The sequence below is a fragment of the Primulina eburnea genome, chromosome 9 (genome assembly GCF_022965805.1).
Source record: "Primulina eburnea isolate SZY01 chromosome 9, ASM2296580v1, whole genome shotgun sequence".
Taxonomy (NCBI): domain Eukaryota; kingdom Viridiplantae; phylum Streptophyta; class Magnoliopsida; order Lamiales; family Gesneriaceae; genus Primulina; species Primulina eburnea.
In genome coordinates, this window is record NC_133109.1 from 17,505,670 (window position 1) to 17,523,235 (window position 17,566).

A 17,566-nucleotide genomic window follows, 5' to 3' on the forward strand; every position below is an offset into this window, starting at 1 on the left:
AATTACTCTGACAGAATCAATCTTGCCATGTTGGTTATACAACATCCGTATAAACCAATCACAGTTCATAGCAAAACAATACCAGTAGTTGTTATCCAATCTGTGTATCCCAATCAAGGACATATACAGTCTTCAGCTTCAAATACCAATCGTCATCATCCGACGTTGGTTTCTTAAATCTGTTCATTCTGAATTATCTTCATCTTCCTTCGAATTTTCTTCAAAAGAAATCTGTAGTATTTACTGTATACTGTCTTGTCTATAATTATCTCATTACTCATCTGATAAACTGATAGCTATTGTCACACCGTGATAATAAGTCATATCAATTAGTGCTAACATCCAGCACTCTATAACTCTACCAAAATCTTCCAATATCTGGATAAAATATACTCTGACTGTCTGTCAATCTTTGACAAATCTAAGAGAAAGCTCATGGTATATTCTGTCATAAATACAAAATCACCCGGAAATCACAATCTGATATACTCTATTTCTATATTCTAATTATTCTGACCACTTTCTGACATCAATCTGTGTCATTTGGTCATGTTTGTACGTTATCTGGTACAAACTAATAGATATAGATTGAACAATCTGTCAATCACAATCATATCATATCATAATCTGGAAAGTATTATAGTAATCTTATTACGAAATTCATCGAATTATACTCCCCATTTCTCATCAAAATATACAAATTCTGTAATAAATCTTCTGATTTCTATCTTTCTGTCTTTTCTGTTAGCGATTCAGACGTATCAGTACAATTTCTGCCAACATTTCAATACCATTTCTGTCATAACTGATCTCATCTGTCTATATCACAACTATCTGTTCGAATATCTTACATTTTCAATCATCAGACTGAAAACTGAATCCACTACGGTGCGTTTCTGACCCTATCTGTGATTTCAGATCCGAACTACTGACATAAACAAATCAGTTATTAACATTAATTAAAGAAGAAATACCTACCTGGTATTCTATTCTGACTGTCGATATCAAATTCTGTTGACAGTTCTGAAAGATTCTGATATCACAAGATAATCATTCTTATACGGTACAAATCACATATCTGTTACTCGGCTCAATGTTCTGCTCTGATTATCGAATTCAAGGTCCGAACATTCTGATCAAATTTCTGAATCACTGAAATTCTCAAATTCAACTCTGATTCGGATTGAACTGTATATACTCTCACCGGTTCGCAATAATCTGTAGCATATACGGATTCAAAACAACAGTAATATCAAATCAGAGACAAAATATTAATATCCTATACAGATCTAGTGAGTTCAGTGAACTCATAACACAATGATTTTTGGTAAATATCTCCATGTCATTCTGATCAACTGTTATATCTCATCTGCAAATCAAATATGCTTCCCAAAACAATATAAGATATCTCAAATACTGATTTAGAACAATAACAATATTCAGCAGATATAAAGCAACAGTCGAATAAAATAATCTGCCAAATCAGACAAAATACATTTCTGACATTTCTGAACTTTCTGATATCGGTATCTTTCTCGGTCACTGATCACAATTTCAACTGTATCAAAATCAATCGGTATACTAACTTCAGATATCGCGTATTCTGAATACAATCTGTTTCAAGCAGGATTCTTATCTGAATAATTTGTGTATACAATCATCACAGTTCTCAGAATATTCAATACACTCTTCAGATATTCGATTCGATCAATCAAATGCTGCAATTATATCAAAATCTCATAGATATAACAGGCATAGAATCATCAGAACATCTCTGAAGATACTGAAACACGCCAAAGAGAAACACTAAATCATATGTAACTCCTGGTCGATACTCTTCTACTGATCTTTCAATTCTTTCAAATCATTCTGTATCATTCTGTACATTCAATATCATTCTGTGCTAAATTCTAAAGCACCAACAAACAGTACCTGATATCGATTCAATTCTGAAATCTATCTTTCTGATATAAGGTAAATCTAAAATCTTATCTGACAACATCAGTCAACTCACACATCATTGGAAATTCTGCCAATGCTAGGCTCGATTTCAGTACATCTACTGAATACATAAGGATACCATCTGTTCCTTTCTGTAAAAATCGAGTCGTAGACAATCTAAATATCACAGGAATTCTAAATCTAGAATACTTATTGTGAAATCGCTAGTCATCAACCATATCTGGTCTGAATCTTGTACTCTCCTGCAAGGAATCTATCATAGTTCTGTACTTGTTCAACATATTAACATCAATAATGCGGTCAAATCAGAAAACACAAGTACGTCAAAATCTAACTCAATCTCAGTCTCATCTTACTGTGGTATACAATATGTCACAGAAATCTCTGAGATCAATCTTTGTTTCTCATATCAATACCACAGTAAACACAAGCCCAACAGGTACCACATATATCAATGCAATTCAATCAAAGATAATCGTAGGGAATGCATTAGTATATATCAATACATATGCATTGTAATCGTAGAAGAATAGTACCTGTCACTATATCATCAAGTGCCTCTTGGGTCTGTTCCTCGGTCACTACCACCAGATGGTCCAGCTCCCTGAAATCTGCGGGAACCTCTTTGTGGACAGACTCTCGCAAAATGTCCAGGCTGTCTACAAATATTGCATCTACCAAGCACTCCTTGGCATTGCTCTGAGGAATGTCTCCCTCCGCAAGTCCTGCAATAGACTCCAATATGACTTGGACTGGAACCACTTGAGCTAGAGGAACCACTCCCCAACTTCTTGAATGGCTTCTTTCGAGCTTTCAGCAAATCTGGCTTCCCACTCGTACTGTCGCGATAAATCTTAGAGGGGATTGCTGTGTCTGGGGTTGCTTCACACACAACCTCCCTAGCTGTCTAATCAGACTTGCCTCAGCTCTCTTCGCTCTACTCAAGATATCAGCAAAATGGTAAGGTCGCTGCAGATTCATTAATGCAACTACCTCCGAATTCAACCCTCTGATGAACTGATTCAATATATCTTCATCATTTACAGCTAAATGAGGAGCAAAACGCAGTAGAGTAGAGAATTTAGCAATATATTCATCAATATTCAATGGGCCTTGTCTCAAATTTTCAAATTCTGCTCTTTTATCCTCCTGGTAGGAAACGGAGAAAAATCTTTGATAGAATTCAATTCTGAAGACTTCCCACGTGATCACAGTACCACGTTGTGCTAATACTCCTTTGATTGTAATCCACCAACTTCTGGTAGCCTCTCGTAACTGGTGGAATACCAATTTAACTCTTTGTTCATCTGTACATTCAAGGAAATCAAATAATATTTCTATATCATCAAACCAGTTCTGACAATCTTCGGATGTCTCGAAACCACTCAGAATCGGCGGCTGAAATAACTGAAATTCTGCCAACTTTACTTCTATCTGAGTTTCTGATGCATCTATCTGTTCAGACGAAGTACTATCCCTCTCCGGAATTCTCCGAGGCGGTATATCTGAATATCAAACAAATTAATACACAATCTATATAATCTGTCTCAGCCCTCCTCTGATCATATACCTCTGATTCAGTCTTGATGATTACATGTTGTAGTCAACTCAGATAACAAACAACATGTAATAGGGAAAGCAATAAATCATGCTAGCACACACCATGTCAATCAACATTAAAATAAATCTCATGCTAGCAATCACATGCAAGGAAAGAAAAATTCAATCTACCCCGCTCATTCTCTTCTATCTCAATCTAAAGGATCTATCGCTCTGATACCACTTGTTGTGGGGACCCGGACGCTGATCTTTTTCTTAATCTTCTTTGGGATTTAATTTTCAATTAAGATAAAACAGGGTCTAAAAATTTTTCTTTTAAAATGCGGGTGCGGAAGGTAATGGAATCTAAATAACATACATCTCAGTATCAAAATACATTTCAGTATAAAAGTACAATAATGTACATTATTCACTCAAACTAATCTAGGGTTTAACTACTAAATCTCACGTATTAAACCAAGTCTACAATAAGTCCGGAGTCACCACGCTAAACTCGTCTTCTCTCATCATTTTCTTTACCCCGATCTTGTCCCACCTGTTGTCATGCACACATACAAAACAAGACAACAGCCGGATACTCCGGTGAGATAAATCCCAGTATAAAACATGGTAAACATGCATATACACAAAGTGAATCATGAAACATTCTATCATGAATAAAATTGAAAACAATAGATTTCATAATCTATGAAATTAAATCAAAATAAGCATGCAACTCAAATCAGCTAAACATGCTACTCAAATCAAACCATAAAAACATGTTATCATGACTGAAAGCAATAAAAATGGGTTTCATAGTCTATGAAACACATCCATAAACGCATGCAGTTCTAGTCAAATCATGTCTAGACTCGACTCAACTATAACTCTAGGGATCCCGGTGTGAATAAGACGATCTATCACCTACCCTCCCAATCGGGGTGACTGTATGTCTTATTCCTAGACTTCGGCCCGATCTGTATCCACATCTACAATAGGAGACTGATCTTCCCCTAAGCTGTGATATCACCGAACGTCTGGAAGTTTGACTGTTCTGTCAAGACTCCCTATCTTAAATGCAATAAATAACAATCTGTAAACAAAGCATAATCATCATCAAAGAATATGAATATATCATCTATAAACACATCATAATCATATCATAAAATAAACAACAATAATTCAAGTATGTGATTTTGTTGGGAAACTCAAATGGATCTCAATTGAGTTGTATCTTCCCGAATATCACATGAATTATACCTTTGTCGTCCCTGTCTGACGAAGACGATGACCTTTATTCAAATCTGTCCATATCAAATCTGAAATGACAATATCGAATACGCTGTATCAGTGAATACTCAATACACAATCTGTTCTGATCAATACTCAACTCAGTACATAATCTGATCAATATCTGAACAAGATACAATTCAATTCATATCATTGACATCACAATATAATCAAAATCATATCTGAATCTAATCAATCTAACTAAACTGATATCTTGACAGCATATCAATATCAATGACATAACAATGCAATCTCAATCAATATCAAATCTGATCAGATGTCAGTCTGCTGATGTTTCGACGGCATAACAATACAATCTGAATAACCCCGTCAATCTCAACATCACATATATAATACTAGAACTCATAATCAATACTGATAGAACTCATAATCACCCCACTGTAGCTGCACCGCGGGTGCGGTCCTTCTAGCACCACGGTTGCAGTGTGGTTACGGCCTTTCTTACAAAATTTCATAATTTATGACCGCGGGTGCGGTCATGTTTGCACTGCAGGTGCGGTCTTGCAAACCCTATTTTCTCAGATCTTTTCTTCTCTCATTGCATATCATGCATTCTCATATCTTCCGAGTCTCACGTTAATGAAGATTAATAATCTTGGTTTATCAATTCTATAATTCTCGGGCATTACACCTAATGAGTTTCATAGTCTTACGTTGAGAGGCAGACCTCATGGTACTTATTATATATTCAAGAACTTTATCTATGCACCTTTCATGGGTATACAAATAAATAAAAAATGCCATAATTAGATAAAACCATAAAATATTATTAAAATAAAGATTGTTCTTTTACATTAGAGTCAATAAAGCTCAAACTACAAGTTGGCTCGCTGACTACCTGCTCTAACATGTTAGACCCTACCCACATGGATATTTTCCCAAAACCATTGAGAAGTTGACACGTGTCAACTCCATGAAATGAAGAGTTAATACTTGTCAAATTTTGACACATTTCAACTACTCAATGGTTTAAGACACTATCCCTGTTGATTGAGTCGAACAAACCATCTCTCAGTATCAAATTTCAACGAGATATAAATAGGAAATTTAATTTCTATCATTTATATTATTGAAAACTTTGAATCAAAATGTAACCTGATGTCTAATTAAACTTAAGTTGCATTTGAATGAATAATTTGAAGCTAGAGATTTCATATTCATTAATTTGTTTATGCAAATCTACATGACAATGTAATTTAAATCTAAAATAATTATATTTTTAGTCATTTGAGTAAATTTCAAATACATCTCAATGTAAGATCATTTCAAATTTTCAAATTCAAATACTTCAATCCAAAAACAACTTCGTCTTATATAACTCCTCATGTCAGATAACTTTGTTGATGTCGCCTAACACGCGGTCAAACTTTGGGTTGGAGAATCTGTCTCTTGTCAAGTTAATGATTCTAGGTGAGATTTCTCACTTTAAAAGACCGAATGGGTGGATGAGAAGTGTGATTTCACGTTATTATTTTATTGCATTTTAACTTAATTTTATGATAGTTTCTAGCTGAAATATGATTTGGTTTGTTTTTTTTTTTTTTTAGTGTGTGGAAGAAATCAAGAAACAAAGAATTTTGGAGGAAGAATGAACCAATGGAGTTGTGGGAATGGAGTCCATAACTTGAGGTTGGAAGTCGCTGATGAAAATGAGGGCATGTACAGAAGATTGCAAGTAGGATGAATAATGTGTTTTTTTTTTACAATTCTGGTGTCGCAAAACCATTGTAACATCCTAGATAAAACGATTGTCTTACTATATCAATATGAGTCTTTCCAGAATACTTATGTCCACACTCATATGCACATTGAGAAACTTCTCAAGAATTCACTCATCCCATAATTTTTTCAAGTCAATCACGCTTAAATTTAGAGTTTTTAAGTTATGAGCTCCCGAAAAGAAGATGCAGATTGTTGGTATGATTATTACCCATCAAAATTTTTTTAAGTCTTCTTCAACCGCAGAGTCTCATACTTGCACAGTCTTAGATCTCTTCATTCTTGGGGGTATCACAATTCTAATATCCTTGTCCCACATAGGTTAAAAATCAAAGTTTAAAATGACTTATAACAGACTACAATGAACTTCTATAAAAATTTGAATTAATTGTTTTCATAAAGCGATGACGGATACAAAGTAGTTGCTATACGGGTTCATTGTATAGTCGCGCAAGTGCATATTTTGACTCAGAGCGTTATAGAATGGTATCAGAGATTGTTACGAGCAGGAACAACGAGAAATAAGTGTTATGCAGAAGAAAATGCTACGTGAATGGGGGCCACCGTACCACTGAATCTTGGGGGCGAAGTGATACATCATGAACATGTTAGGAGTCATCTCTAGATTCCTGGTACTGGTGGATCGACGGACAGGCGAAGGAGAGGGGATTGTAATACTCTAGTCCCACATAGATTACAAATCAAAGTTTAAAATCTAATAACCATTTTTTCGTTATGAAGATGTACCGATGATTCTGTAGTTTTAACTATCTGTTTGAAACCAATTTTTTCAAAGGTTCCTAGTTTATAAATCATTTTAGATTCTATCTGAGGAATAATCCATTTATTTAATAAATCTAAATTATCTGATAAATCATCTTCATTTAAATTATTATGCACAGTTTCTTTCATACGAAATATATTCATAAAAATTGGAAGGTGCAAAATCATAAACCAAAACTATTCCTAGTCTCTGATGGTATCAGAGCCATGGAATATTTTTATAATAATAATTTTTTCATAATTAATCAAATAATTATTTAGTTAACATAATTTTCGGAATTTTCAAACTTGTGATTTTTTATGATAATTTTCTGAATTATAGCGCTATGATCTTTTTTTTGGACATACCATAAAATAAAGATAGGTTATTCTATATTTCCTATGATATAATACAAGATAATTAAAAATATCCTATGATATAATACAAGATAATTAAAAATAAAAAATTAGATTTTCTATATAAAAAATAAAAAGGTAAAATTTCGAATGATATTCATAGGCGTGATGTCCTTCTATACCTCCTCATTAAGTTTATTTTGTTAAATAACACATTTTTCGTAAGAAACAAATAATGTAATATGAATTATTTTTATGTATTAATTACATGAAGAGTGGATTCTCGAGTGGGTCACTCTTTTTAAGAAAGCTGACTGACTTTGCATCGCCTCGTATTTCCTACGTACGCGTTTTCCCCCCAATTTTTACCAATTCAAAGATGGAGCTGCTGGTTTTTTAAAATGGAAAAAAACACATGCAATTAATAACGTTGATTTTGTTGATTGCATTTGCATTCTTTTTCTAAGTATCGTGTTGTGAATTCTGTCAGTGAAGAATTAGTCCACTTTGGCTCGGTCCATGCAAAATTAATGGATTTAAGTTTTTCCTATTTAAACATCCTTAATTAATATTGAGTTGAAGTGATCACAAATCAAATGGCTTTTGCATTTTTCTGTAGAATATTGTTTTGTACAATATTCATATTGCTTCCATTATCATCTATTGCCCAGCAATACAGCAATGTTACTTTGGGTTCTTTTTTAATCGCTGGAAACACAAATTCCAGATGGATATCACCGTCTGGTGAATTTGCTTTTGGCTTCCAGAGGATTGTGCCCGACGGAGGCTACTTGCTAGCTATCTGGTTCGACAAAATACCCGAGAAAACGATAGTCTGGTCTGCTAATCGTGGCAATCCATCCAAAGAAGGATCAAGGATCCAGCTTTTTACAGATGGAAGGTTTGAACTCGATGGTGCAAGAGGCAATCTGATTTTGAATGATGCTAGATCAGGACCAGGTGGGGTTGCCTATGGTGCCATGCTTGACAGTGGTAACTTTGTGTTGGCTCTCAATACTTCAGATATAGTGTGGCAGAGTTTTGATCATCCAACCGATACATTGTTGCCTACCCAGATACTTCATCAAGGCAATAGTCTAATATCAAGCTATTCAGAGACCAATTTCTCGGTGGGCAGATTCGTTTGCATGGTGCGAGATGATGGAAAACTTGTGTTACAGTCCAAAAACTTCCCTATGGATAACAACATGTATACATATTGGTCGACGAGCAATACCGACCCTGGAAGCAGATTGATGTTCAACCAGTCTGGCTACATATTTCTTGCAGCAAATAATGGTAGCATACTCGAGTTCTTGTCAAACAATGGGGTTTGGACTGGCCAAATCTATCAGAGAGCAATACTGGAATATGATGGAGTTTTCAGACACTATGTCTATCCTAAGTCTGCGGATTCAACAGGTGGAAGGCAGATGAAGTGGTCCATTTTGGATTTTTCTCCTCCGGATATATGTGTGTTATTTGTTGGAGCCACCTTTCCGGGTGCCTGTGGTTTCAACAGTTTTTGCACAGCAGGGAATGAGGAGAGGCCGATTTGTAGTTGCCCTGATGGATACTCTCCCATGGATTCAAACATCAGGATGAGTGGATGCAAACCGAATTTCGTATTACCTAATTGTGATCAGCAGTCGCAAGAATCGGAACTCTTTATTTTCGAAGAATTGCTCAACATCGATTTTGTTGCGGGAGATTATATGGGTTACAGATCAATGGAAGAGGATCAGTGTCGACGGGCTTGCCTTGATGATTGTTTTTGTGCTGCTGTGGTTTACGAAAATCGTAATTGCTGGAAGAAGAGATTCCCTTTTTCGAACGGACAAAAAAAATCCAATTTCAATGGAAAGACTTTGATAAAAATACGGAGAGATAACACAACCGCAGTCACTTCTAGCCGTAATCCTGAAACAAATGAGAGCAGCAGATCGACTCTGATCATTACATTATCCGTTATGTTTGGCATTTCAATGTTTCTATTCTTAGTTACATCGATCTCGTGGTTTGCTTTTCATTTAAAAGGAAGAGAACCAAATAATCTTGGTCCATATTCAAATCTTCCAGGACAATACTTGAGAAGCTTTAGTTTTAAGGAGCTACAAGAAGCTACAAATGGATTCAAGGAAGAATTAGGTCAAGGTGCTTGCTCAACAGTGTACAAAGGAGCCCTGAAGGATGAAACTGACAAAGTAATTGCTGTGAAAAGGCTGAAAAAGATCGCCACAGAAACGGAGAAAGAATTCAAAGCCGAAGTGAGCTCAATATGCAGAACTAACCACAAAAATCTAGTCAAGTTACTAGGATACTGTGTGGAAGGCCAAAACAGGCTTTTGGTGTATGAGTTCATGAGCAATGGCTCATTAGCAAGCTTTCTTTTCCAGAAATCGAAGCCCAGTTGGTACAGAAGAGTGCAAATTGCAATTGCAACTGCGAAAGGCCTTTGCTATTTGCACGAAGAATGCTGCATCCAAATCATACACTGTGATATAAAGCCTCAAAACGTACTCTTAGATGAATCGTTCACAGCAAAAATATCGGATTTTGGATTAGCCAAGCTTTTGATGACTGATCAGACAAGGACCACAACTGCGATCAGAGGGACCAGAGGGTATGTAGCTCCGGAGTGGTTTAGAAATATGCCAATTACAAGCAAAGTGGATGTTTACAGTTTTGGAATCTTGTTGCTCGAGCTTGTGTGCTGCAGAAAGAAGGTCGAAAGTCATGTTGAGGATGAGACAGAGGTGATTCTTGTTGATTGGGCTTATGATTGTTATGAAACAGGGACATTAAAGCTATTGACGGAAAATGATGAGGAGGCCATTGATGATATCAAACGATTCAAGAAATTCGTGATGATAGGCATTTGGTGTGTTCAAGAGGATCCATCATTGCGGCCTAATATGAAGAGAGTGGTGCAAATGCTTGAAGGAGCAATCGATGTGCCTAATCCTCCACATCCTGAATCTTTCGTTATTTAGATACACCCTCTTTTCTTGGAAAAAGATGGATTCTTTTGTTCTTTGTAAATCTGTGATTATTCTTGCTGTCACTTTTACACCGCCACAGTTAAGTAGTATTTTGTGTTGAACGTTGGCTTAGAGTTTGTCTTTTTTTACCTCAGTTCCAAACTATTTGCATGTTGCTTGATTGTTTTCTGTCATACAAACATGGTATAATTTCTCTATGTACGAGATGTTATTGTTTTGTTCAGCTTCATACAAAATCATTGCACTTGTAAGAAGTTACACTGAAATAATCATATATTCTTTCACGGTTTAAACGTATATAATTTGCATCTTTCATTTTCAGGTTTTCGGCTCTCGGCTGTTTTCTTAGAAATTATAATTAAATAAGCTGTATTTTTGGGTCATTATATTACCTGTGTCCACAACATGAAAATGTGTTAGAGTTGGTATCCAACTAGCCAACTTATGGATTGAGCTTTATTGACTCTATAAAACGATAATTTTTTTAATAATATTTTACGATTTTTATCTAATTATGAAAGAAAGATCGTTTGACATTTACTTATCTGGCAGCATAGATAAAGTACTTGAATATATAATAGATATCAAAGGAGATGTTTCTCAATGTAAGACCATGGAACACATTAAGAAGTGTATCATATATTCTAAACAGGTTCTTAGTCGAATCAGCCGCCTAAAATAAAGATAAATGTCGCTTGAGCTTGAGGCTAGCATATGTCATGTAAACACCATGTTTCATTGGTAAAGGTATGAAGATGTTCATTCATATATTTGGATGATCATTTGATGATTTACTGAACAATCGTCTCTTGGACTGTCCAAGTAGTTATTACTTGTTGAGTTGAATAATCTGTGGTTATGGTTGTATATCATTACTCATTTGACCCGGGAAAATGTAGAGGCTCTACGTACTAGCATGCATTTTGATCTGTTTACCAACTCTACTGAGGATCATCAGGTGGCGAGGTTGAGTGTAGTTTCAAACTACGTAGGAGCAAGTACATTGTAGTCAGAGATTCACCGTTTGTCTACAAGTCAAGATATCATATGCGATCTAATGAGTTAACAGTGGGAGGAGTTTCTGGCCAGATAAAGAAATGTGTTTTAGGAAAATGCGTTTTCCTAGTCACACAACTATGTAAATATCAGTATTCAAATATACATCATATCGTTATCGAATTCACAAGCAACCTTCGATATACCAATGGTTGCGAATTCGATCAGGATATATGAGTTGAAGGGACCGTGTTGTATGTTAACCATAAATTAAAGTTCTTGTAGGCACTATCAGTGATACCTAGAGGATAATGGGGTGATGATATTAGAGCCTTTTACATTATCTGATGGATGCAATCAAAAACGAGTTATGACATTCTTGTTCAATGTTTTGATGAAAAGAATGATTTTAACTAGTGTAAGACCAAATAAGAAAAAAATATTATCCTGAATCACATGGAGATATAAACTCACAGCTAGGTGTGTCCCTGAACAACTGAAAATCACACAAATATTGGATTCTGTTTTCCCGTTGAGAAATTCAAAGTTCAAGGAGTTGAATTTGACAACTTAAGTTTGATGAAGATCAAACAAAATTCTTATAAAGAAGTTTATAAGTTGATTCCATAAGATGAAATAAATAGAAGTTAACTTAATTGCTAATTGCAGAATGAGAGTGGAACGACCTGTTTTGACGAAAAAGTTCACAAAACTGACAACTTTCAAATATGGACAATGATCTTTGAAATTTTCAATTTTCATTATTTGAACAAAATTTGTATAATTTGTACATCGTTGTTGTCGGATCGTCGATCAGAATTATAATGAGTTCACAATTGTTTATTTAGTGAATTTGGAATTTAATTATTAAATAATAGTACTAGTAATAGTAACTACTACTATGTTGAATCTCATAAAATATTTTAGAAGAGTTTAGAAATGATCAACTAATAAGTTAATTAAAGAAAATTATTTAATGATTATTTAATTTTAATTATTATGCAATAACACTGTAGACTTTTTGAATTTATAGCATGTTACTATTTACTTTAATAAAGCTTGTACTATTTACTTTAATAAAGTATTGTACTGTTTTTATTTTAAGATGGAATCCGGGGTTTCATGTCCGGCTCTTCTATCTATTTATAGGTTAATTCTGTGTCTTTAGAGGACACGGTCGAGTTTGCTCCCCTCTCTACTCTCTCTTGTACACAACTCTTCTTCAGAAAAACTTTTAAAGTACCAATCTCTGAAAGATTCCTATTTGGGTAAATAAAATTCTGCATTGATCTTTGCTCTAGCAGAAGATCCTTTAGTAAAATCAATTTTTGATTTACTATCCATTAAATATTAAAATTCATTTCTGAAACTGTATCAGTTTCTCTAACTTTTTGAAAGTTACTTTTATGAACAATATTATTTTGATTTATAATTAAATCTTCTACTGTATTAGTAGATTCTAATTCTTCTCTAACTTGAGAAGTAGATGCTCTAGAAGTTTGTGGTATATCTACCATATAATCTAGAGGTGAAATAAAAGAATGACTAGATCTTGATCTAGCATATATAGAAGATGGTAATAATCTTCTTTGTTCATTATTAAACTGTATTTGAACAGATCCTTCATTATTTTGAATAACTTGTTGTAAATCTCTATTTATTATAGGATTTCTTGGAACAGCTTGTTCAATTATCCAATTTTCTGGAAATTCAATTTCTTCCCATTTTATAGATCTACGGGTTGTAATATTAGATCTATTAAAATTAGTTTCTATAAGAATAGTTTCATTTAATTTTTTTATCTATTATTTTACACATAGGATTCAATGTGAATAATGGTTTATAATAAATACGATAACAGATACATATGACTTCTGTTCCTGGAGTATAATTATAACCATGAGTTTTAACATTTAATGTTAAAGAATCTAATACATTAATATCAGATAAAGATAAAGATAAATTTGGATAAACATCAAAATATACTGGACCATGAGCCAGACTAGATTGAATTATTCCCATATATAAGGGATTGTTTCCAATTCAAATTTCTACCATCTCTTAAAGCTGCTATGAAGCTTTCTGGTAAACCTTCTAAGGTTAAAGGTCTAAAAGCAATTTGAATTAATCTTATATGAATAAATTTATAATTTTTCATATAAGGCATAATATCTTTATTATTTAACAATCTAATAATCATTTCTTCATTATGAAGAGGTACTGATGATTCTGTAGTTTTAACTACTTGTTTAAAACCAATTCTTTCAAAGGTTCCCACCTTATAGATCATTTTAGATTTTATCTTAGGAATAGTCCATTTATTCAATAATTCTAAATTTTCAGGTAAATCATATTCTTCATTTAAACTGTTATGAACAATTTCTTTTAAACTGAAAATATTCATTTGAATAAAAAGTGCTAAATTATTAACCAGACTATTTCCATGGCTCTGATACCATCTGAGGCTTGAAATCAAAGATGAATTTGATACGTGGCATTGTTTTACTAAACTTTTCCTTAGTGGCTTTCGCACACATGGAGATTATTGGTTTCCAGCCTATATACCATCTTCAACTCAAATTGAGCTAAGAAAAGGAGAAATTTAAACTCCAGAATAATAATGAATATAAGATTCTTATTTGGAATTTTACAAAACATAAAAGGATTTACGAAAGATATTCCAAAGAAATTAAACAACAGAGGATTTATCGAGGGCCCAAAGAATCATAAATTCATAAAAAAATCACCCATAAACGCCTTAAACTCCATTTCTCGGCTAAGCAGGGTGAAGGGCTACAACATGAATTTATTTTTCTTGGATAAACTCGAACCTTGTGTTCACCATTTCCTGGTTCATCTTCTAACCTTATGTTTTAACCAAAGACTCTTATATTACATTAAATTCCAGAAATTTAAATAAATCTTTTATTATATCAATCTGATTCCAAGTTTCACATAAATATAGATCATGTCATAGTAAGGAAAATAATTTAGCACGAATGCTTTAGCCTGTCATTCAGGCTAATCTCTGAAATATAAAATTAAAAAATTAGTAAATAAAACAGAAAATAAAAACAGTAAACTTACAAGGTTGTAAACAGAACTTCAAACTTTTATTGATTAACTTCAGAAGAGTTGTGTACAAGAGAGAGTAGAGAGGGGAGCACACTCGACCTTGTCCTCTAAAGACACAGAATTAACCTATAAATAGATAGAAGAGCCGGACATGAAACCCCGGATTCCATCTTAAAATAAAAACAGTACAATACTTTATTAAAGTAAATAGTACAAGCTTTATTAAAGCAAATAGTAACATGCTATAAATTCAAAAAGTCTACAGTGTTATTCTACCCACTTTTTGTCACGATATGCCATGATGAGATGTCATATTCCACCATCTTCAGATTCTGACAATTTTAATCTTCTTTAATATTTTCTTTCAAAGAATTCTTCAAGTTCTCAAAAATATCATTTATTTGAGAAAGTTGAGGAATATCATCCTCAGGGTCTTGAGCATCATGCATCTTCATTAAATGAATAAATTGATTTTCACTTGATTCAGAAGCCATTGATTTATCTGATTTTGAATCTGAACATCCAATGTTGGAGTATAAATCTTTTTTCATCTCCTCAATATAAACTTCAATCATCTTTTCTTTGGAATAGATGTCAGAATATTTCTGAGTCAAAATCTTGAAGGGACTCATAGAGTCTTTTTCTTTTCCTGTTGATGATGAACTTCTTTCTAATATAAATAATTTTTTTCCTCCATAGTTAGAAGAGTTTCATGACCATGAAGTTTTCCAGTTGCTGGATCTTCTCGTAAAATTTTATCCCAGAATTTAGTATAACTGACTCTTTTTAAGCAAGGGATGCCTTCTTCAGTATAATCAAATTCTGGTTGCCATCTCCAGATCCATGGAATTCCAAATTCCATGAAGAATAGACATAGAGTCTTGCCGTCAATCCAATGTTCAGAAAAGGATTTCTTTATGCATAAAGACACATTTAACCATGTGTTCATAGGTTTTATAAAAATCTCTGGCAAAATCTTTGCAGATGGACCAAATATTTTCCACCATATATAAAACCAATTTGGAATAGTATGATGAAAAATATTTTCACATATATTCAGAAACCAAGTATGTTTTTTCTTTTCATTTTCATAAAATAAAGTTTTATTAAAACTTTCAACGTAATCCCAATAATTGAATTTGAAACTCATTTTATGAGGTTCGGAATAAAATTCTTTTTCAACTAATGGAGATATACCCCATTCCTCAATAGATATAATCTTTTTGATAATGAATTTTGAGAAGTTATAACTTCCTTTTTGTTGAGTATTACTAAAAAAGTGAGTAATATCAACACTTTTTGTAGATATGAGAAGATTTTCATAAAATCCTCTTTGCTTATAAACACCATATACATATGATGTATTGGTTAAATATCTATCCATGATCGTCCATGGAGTTTTTCCCATTGAAGATCTTTTTCTTCTATAAGAAGAATTAATTCACGATGTTTTGTCTCTGTATAAAGAGCTGAATCATTATCATCATCTTTGATGATATTAGCATATGATGCTGAAGACTGAGAATCTGAATTATTCTTCTGCTTTTGTTTCAAGAATTCTTGAAATTCGTTGTATAACTCATTCTGCTCAGTATTACTGGCTGATGAACTAGATAAGTTCTGGGCTATTAGCCTCTGTTTGCCATGCTGTGCTATAATATTAGGGGGTTTTCCCCTGCCACCTCGCCCTCTATAAGAGGACTCTCCTCTTCCTCGGGAATACATATCTGTAGATGAAAACATTAGGATAAATATTCTCGAGTTAAAAAATCAGGTAAGTGATTATCTTCACCTTTTTTATAAATGATTTCAAAATCAAAAGGAGCTAAATGAGCCTGCCATCTAGCAAACATTTGCTTAGACACATCATGTTTAAATCTTTATTAAACATAAATTTTGCAGATTTGCAGTCAGTTTTTATAATAAACTTTTGATTATATAAATCATCTTGAAATTTTAAGATACATCTAACAATAGCTAAAATTTCTTTTGCTAATGTGGAGTAATATTTCTGGGCATTATTCCATTTCCCAGAATAAAATCTTATAAGATATTCTTGTTTATTTTGGGGATCTTTTTGTTTTAAAATTCCACCAAAACCTATCTCCGAGGCATCTGTTTCTACAATTTTATCCCATAAAGGATTTGCCAGCATAAGACAAAGAAGATTCTTAACTTTATCCTTAATAATCTGAACAGCTTTAGTATGCTTATCTGTCCAAGGTAAATGATTTTTCTTAAGTCTATCATATAAGATAGCAGAATCTTTAGTAAAATTTTGAATATAAGGAGAAATATAATTTAAACTTCCTAAAAATCTTTGCAACTGAGTTTTATCAGTTATTATATCAGGGAATTTTGATCCAAACTCAATACTTCTTTGAATAGGAATTATTTTCCCTTTTTCAATCATATGACCAAGAAAACGAATATTAGTTTGAAATAAAATCATTTTAGATTTTGAAATAACTAATCCATTTTGAATAACAATATTTTTAAACATTTCTAAATGTTTAAAATGTGTTTCAATATCATTAGAAAACACTAAGATATCATCTATGTAAACAATTATAAAATTGCTATAATTATAAAAAATATCATTCATGATTTGTTGAAATTCTGAAGGGACATTTTAAGGCCAAATGACATTACTGTCCATTCATAATGTCCTATAGGAACATTAAAAGCAGTTTTATATCTATCAGATTCTTTTATTTGAATCTGCCAAAATCCTGATTTTAAATCAAATTTTGAAAATATGATTGCATGCACTAATCTGTCTAATAAATCTTTTTTATTAGGAATAGGATGCCTAATCCATTTTAAAACCTTATTAAGGGGTT

General features: G+C 33.2%; 1 protein-coding gene across 1 annotated transcript; it reads left to right on the forward strand.

Moving 5' to 3' along the window:
• Window positions 1–8,246: 8,246 nt before the first annotated feature.
• On the forward strand, window positions 8,247–11,029 carry LOC140840766 (G-type lectin S-receptor-like serine/threonine-protein kinase LECRK3). Its single transcript, XM_073207933.1, has one exon. The coding sequence runs from the start codon at window positions 8,247–8,249 to the stop codon at window positions 10,641–10,643; it is 2,397 nt and encodes a 798-aa protein (XP_073064034.1). The 3' UTR covers window positions 10,644–11,029.
• Window positions 11,030–17,566: the final 6,537 nt, after the last annotated feature.

Coding starts and splice junctions, on each gene's coding strand:
- LOC140840766 (XM_073207933.1), top strand. CDS start 8,247: ATGGCTTTTGCATTTTTCTGTAGAATATTGTTTTGTACAATATTCATA.